The sequence below is a fragment of the Cyprinodon variegatus genome, unplaced genomic scaffold (genome assembly GCF_000732505.1).
Source record: "Cyprinodon variegatus isolate N-32 unplaced genomic scaffold, C_variegatus-1.0 Scaffold11, whole genome shotgun sequence".
NCBI lineage: Eukaryota > Metazoa > Chordata > Actinopteri > Cyprinodontiformes > Cyprinodontidae > Cyprinodon > Cyprinodon variegatus.
Genome location: NW_015150464.1, coordinates 971,079 through 977,078, shown reverse-complemented (window position 1 = coordinate 977,078; position 6,000 = coordinate 971,079). Strand labels below are relative to the sequence as shown.

The 6,000-nt window shown below is 40.5% G+C and overlaps 1 protein-coding gene across 4 annotated transcripts in view; it reads right to left on the bottom strand.

The window, feature by feature from the left end:
* mypn (myopalladin) overlaps positions 1-6,000 on the bottom strand; it is a 33,444-nt gene that overhangs the window by 10,883 nt on the left and 16,561 nt on the right. For 2 of the 4 annotated variants that reach the window (XM_015380076.1, XM_015380082.1), the window contains exons 11-13: positions 4,831-5,778; positions 4,628-4,760; positions 2,164-2,241 (exon numbers count right to left, since the gene is read on the bottom strand). In XM_015380076.1, the coding sequence (XP_015235562.1) occupies positions 2,164-2,241; positions 4,628-4,760; positions 4,831-5,778 (1,159 nt within the window). The remainder of the gene's footprint in view (positions 1-2,163; positions 2,242-4,627; positions 4,761-4,830; positions 5,779-6,000) is intronic. The other 2 variants (XM_015380093.1, XM_015380103.1) reach the window with 2 other exon arrangements.

Genomic DNA, 6,000 nt, shown 5'->3' with positions numbered 1-6,000 from the left:
TTCTGCCTTCCCCATTAACATTTCTGCCTGCCCTTTTTACATTTCTGCCTTCCCTTTTTACATTTCTGCCTTCCCCATTAACATTTCTGCATGCCCTTTTTACATTTCTGCCTTCCCTTTTTACATTTCTGCCTTCCCCATTAACATTTCCCCCTTCCCTTTTAACATTTCTGCCTGCCCTTTTTACATTTCTGTATGCATTTCTGCCTCATTATGCAAATGAGGAGAGGGTGTGTCCTAGAGAGTCAACTTCTGCTCATTGGTTGGCTTGGCGGCCCATCTTCTTAACTCACAGAGCTCAGAGTACTAAGTTAAATGTTCTCTTTTCTGTTGCTGTTGTTCAATAAAATTACGTTTTAAGATAATTTGAGGCGAGAACATTATACTTTTAAGCATCACCATATGGCCCATTCACAGATTTAATGCGTCATTTAAAGGAAAATGTTCCGAACTTGAGAGGACCGCGGCAACCAGCGGAGCTCCGCAGCTAACGGCAGCCAGGTCGAACCGCAGCAGGTCTGCAGCGGCCCTCTCTCGGCATAGCCGTGTGTGAAGGACCGCTGGCTATGATGGCACTTTTTCGTTGTATTTGGCAAAGTCCCTACTCGCGTTCTAGTTCTAGTCATTAGAACGCTGCGGTTCGACCTGGCTGCCGTTAGCTTCGGAGCTCCACTGGTATTTGTTGGCAATTAATTGTATGCTTATATATCTATTGAGCATTTATTTATTTCTGTATTTATTTTTAAATATGGCAGAGTTGGTCCTCCATAAAGTAGGTACTCACTAAATCACAAAAAAATACTGCAGTTCTTTTCCACCTGCTCTAATAAAAAACTAAGCATCTCATTTCTTAATTCAACAACTGAACAGTTTGATTTTCTGTTGATGATGACATGATGATGATGTCGGAGTTTATTACACCTTAATATTAGCTGCCTATTCATGTCAAAACTGTCAAAAATGTTTTTTTTTCACAATAGTTTATCTAATTAGAACAGTTCCTCTGTCTGGATATACAGATATAATCTTCATTCTGTACGTGGCAAAGATCTGTCAATGGAATGAGAGCGGCGTCCTTCAGCTAAGAACAAAGTGTAATGGATGTCCACTCCTCTGCTAACATGTTTGATGTAATGATGTGATGATGTTGCAGACTGGAGATGTATAAAATGCCTTTTGAACTGCTCACCTCCAGACTCACCTCTCAGGAAGTGGCCACGATTAACAGTTAAAAAGGCATTTTATACATCTCTAGTCTGCCACATCATTACATCATACATTAAATTGTGTAAAAAGTAACTAAATATCATTAAGTAAATGCCAAAAATGGTTGCATTATATTTTTTCAGTGTCTCAAAATTGTACAGTTTGTTCTTAGCCGAAGGACGCCGCTCTCATTCCTTTCTGAAATCTTTGGCATGTGCAGAATGAAGATTATAAATGTATATCCAGACAGAGGAACCGTCTCAATTAGATTAACTATTGTGGGAAACATCAGTTCCGACAGCTAATATTAACGTGTGATAAACTCACAAATCATCAATGATAATTATCCTAGCAGTATTATAGATCCTAAACTTTTATATGTTTGAATATTCTTTCGGGGGCCTAATTGAAATTATAGAAAATAGTTTATTTTGATCTCTCTGTTTTAAAAATGCTTTCTGCATTTAGGCCAGTTTAACAAATCAAATAAAAGCAAATTTGGTTGCAGAAAAGTCTGATTTTTAATAAAAGTCACATAAAGGTCCTATTTACTATGAAACTAAATAAATTAATTTTAAGAGGTAGTTTTTTTGTGTGTGTGTTTTTGTTGTTGGTGTACCATGAATGTTTTAAAGTAAGATTTTAATTTGTCAGTAATAAATTTGCCCTAATTCTAATTTAAAAGAAGAGAGGGGGTTAAACCTGAAATGCAGTCTGTGGGCTGCACAAAATCAGGATGAAAATCAAAATTTTCATCCTTAGTTTGGATTGAATGGCTCGTGCACATTATATATTAGTCAACAAAAGCTTATATGAGCTATTAGAAATATTAATTGAAGATATTATAGGGAAGAGAATGAAAATATGTTGATATTTATGGCTTGTTTTTGCAGTCTGAGATGCTAACTCATACAGCCTTGAGCAAAGCAGAGCCTGCACCATGGAAGGTCCTTGTACCTCATCATAGTTAATGACAGTAGCAGCAATGTTTGGTCCAAGGAGTCTGCTCGCTGTTTTCCCCTGATTACTCAGCTTCTACGAGAGGACAGGGATGGATGAACACCAAAGACACACAAATGGTACAAACATGTACGAGCAGAGAAAACAAACAAGCTGCAACTACCAGCATGCATTCTGTATGTTGTTACTGTGTGTGAAGAGACAGTGATGACTGACATGGATGATGATGGCTTTGAAGTGAAGGGGGTAATGCATACATGCAGCACCCTCCAAACCTGTTGACACACCCGGTAAAAATGATGACCTTTTTTTCAAGTTTAAGGCTGAGGTCACAGGATTTAAATTCGAAATGTCCCAATGTGTCAAATTGTTCATGCTTTCTAATCAGGCATCATAGATCAGCTACTATACATTGCAACAGGCAATTGAACCTTTTTTAAATTTCACAACAGAACCACCTAAAGTGGGGCAAAAAATATTGAGTCAGACACTGATTGTGAAAGTTCTTCTACTTAGAAAGATGAGAAAGGCTTGTATTTTTTTTTTTTTTTTTTTTATCAAAGGTAGAATTGAACTATGAGACAAAATGAGAAAAAAAAATCTGCTAAGGGTCATCTGACATTTGCTAGAGAGCTTGTGGATGATTCAGAAAAGGATTAGGAGAACAATAGGTGGTCAGATAAAAAAGAAAATAAACATTTTAGCTCAAACTCAACTCATCAAACCTACTGTGAAGCATGGGGGTGGAAGCATTATGCTTTGGGGCTTTTTTTCTTTAAAGGGAACAGAACGACTGATCGTGTTAAGGGAAGAATGAATGCACTGGAAAAAATCTAATCTAGATAAGTCATTTTTTCTTAAAATAAGTGAATTTGTTCTTGGATGGAGGAGGTAAAAGATACATTTTGCCAATGAAACAAGACAATTTACAGTTAAAATAAGAAAAAACAACTGCATTGTCTTATTTCAAGTGTATATTATCTAATTATCTTATTTTAAGAGTAAAAATACTAATTCCATTGGCAAACTATATCATTTACCTATTCAAATTAAGGGTAAATACCCTTAATTTAAGAACTTTTAACTTATTTCTGAAACATTTTTCCAGTGTGGCGGTGATTTATGGAGAGATTTTAGGCCCATACCTGCCATCAGTGAGAGAGTTAAAGAGGGTTGAACTTTCCGCTGGACAATGAAGGAGCAGCTGAATTAAAAACATTTCATAAAAATTAGTAGAGGGAGTTGAAGGCCTGTTTTGCCTAGCAACGCCCCCAAAACATCACAGCTCAGGAGCACTGGAAAAAACGATCTAGAAATAAGTAGACATTTCTTAAATTAAGTGTATTTACCCTTAATTTGAGTAGGTAAATTAGATAGTTTGCCAATGAAATTAATAGTTTTACACTTAAAATAAGATCATTAGACAATGCAATAGTTTTTTAACTCAACTCAACTCAACTTTATTGTCAAATGTGCTACATGTAAACATACAACACAGATGAAATTTCCATCCCCTCAACCCCACGGTGCATAATAAAATATAAAAATATATATATATAAAACTTACTTTAAGTTTAAATTGTCTTGTTCCATTTCCAAGATGTCTCTTTTACCTCCTCAATTAAAGACAAAATGCACTTATTTTAAGAAAAAATGACTTATCTCGATTTTTTCCAGTGAGATTTGATGGAGGAACAGAGCAAAATAGCAGCTACATTGTGAAAACCTGGAGGAGACTGATGGGAAATCTTTGACCTCTGTTACTGTCAACAAAGTTTATTTTTAATTTTAATTTTGCTTATCGACCAAACAATCATTTTCCACCATAATTTACAAATAAATTCTTTTAAAATCCTGAAATGTGATTTCCTGGATTTATTCACCCCACCCCCCCATAGATCAAGCATCTAGTCTCTCATCTTTCTAAGCAGGTGAACTTCAGGGGTTGAATAACTACTTTTTGGCACCGCTCTATTCGTCACCAACAAGATGAATGAATCCTCTCTATTGACCGCTCCATATTATGCTTGTAAAGGTAGGACAAATAAAGGCTTTCTCTTTGATTTGACTCCCTAATCTTGAGCATGTAGATGACTAACGGATGTAAGGAGACTTGGTGAACCCAGCCTGCACCTCTTCACTACCGTTTTGTCGTTAGATGAGTCAGCAGGATAATGAACCAAAGCATATAGACTCAGAAATGGTTCATCAGACACAAAATCTGCTTTCCTCCTACCATCAGACCTAAATTCTTTATAGGATTTTTAAAATTTGCATGACTAAAGAGATTCTTAGGGGGGTTGATTCTGTTTCTTTCTCTAAAATGTTCATGTTATGTCCTTATGTGGGATGTTTACATCAGTCCTGGTGCATGATTTTAATATGTGAAGCATAAGATTAACTAATAGCTTGCAGAGAAAGAGAAAAGAGAATTTCAAGTCATCCAGAGATTAGCCAGTACCTGCTGATGTACCAATTGAGGAGCCTCAGTTTTAAATCGGAGTTTCTTCTGGATGTCCTGTAGGAGAATCTCCTTGCTTTCATGGATGCCTCCAGTTGATGGCAGACGTGTTTTGGGGGTCTTCTTTCTGACCCTGCAGAGACAGAGGATAAAGATTTAGTAAAGATTTTTATTCTCATGTCCGTTAGTCCGGGGGAACTTACCCTGATGGAGCTCCTTTGGGAAGGCCCATTGAGTTGGTGGGCTGACTCGGGGTCAGAGAAGGCAGGACGGAGCTGAGGAAGGCCACCGGGTTCTGAATGGGGCTGGGGGAGGAGGTGCTGGAGGTAGGAGAGGAGGCCTGAGGGGGGGACTGGGCTCGTAGGCCGGGTGTGCTGTTCAGGAAGGGCCCCTGCCCCGGAGTGGGTGACGACAGGTTGGATGGAGGGCTGGTGGGGGACTTGAGAATTCTTGTAGGGGAGAATCTGAGTGGTGGAGAGAACGGCGGGGGGATCGGGGAGCTGGTTGCCGAAGAGTTGAGCCCAGCAGCCAGCTCTTGGAGCAGAGGAACCGGGGATTCTGTGGGAGAAGGACTCCTGACAGGTGAGAAGGTCTGCGCTGCTATGAACTCCTTAGGCCGGGTGTAGTTGAAGGAAACGGCTGTCAGGTTCATGAGGGAGGCGTGGGTGCTCCTGAGCTGAGGAGTTGGAGATGTGATCTGCAGCAAGGTGGAGGCTGAATCTGATGGAACTGTGCTGAGCTTGGGTGCAGGGGGGGAACTGAAGCTGACTTTAGGTGCAGCTCTGCTCACAGCTGCAGGGGACAGGTTCAGATGGGAGGAGTGGAAGGTGTTGGTCTGACCAACCAGGGGGGGCGTGCTGAGGTGAGGAAAAGGAGGAGGGGTCCAGGAGCTGGAGCTAAGTGCTGGGGGGGAGCTGAACGAAGGAGCAGGAGGTGCGGTGGAGCTGAGTGGAGCCGCAGATGGAGGAACATGATGTGACTGAAAGGATGACCCCTGGGGTTCACGGTGGGTTCTGGCAGACCACAGCTGAGATTCTATGGGACCCTGGACCTGGAATGGGGGTTGGGACTGCGGTTTGGCGTGAGGTTCATTTTCCTGCTGCTGCTCCATGAGGACCTGGTTGTGCAGCAGCTGGAGCTGAGCCGGGTCCCTGTGGATGACAACACAGTAACAATTACGCATGAACAGGTCCCCCTGAGGGAGCATCAGAGCCCTGCACCCCCCTTTCACTCTGACCTTTTATTGAGGTTTTAATAAAAATAAAAAAAAACATGTTTCAATAGAAAATAAATCAGGATTCCTTCCAGTGTTTCTTCTAGTCTTTATCCATCTCTAATAAGCAATCCCACAGCATGATGCTGCCACCACCTTG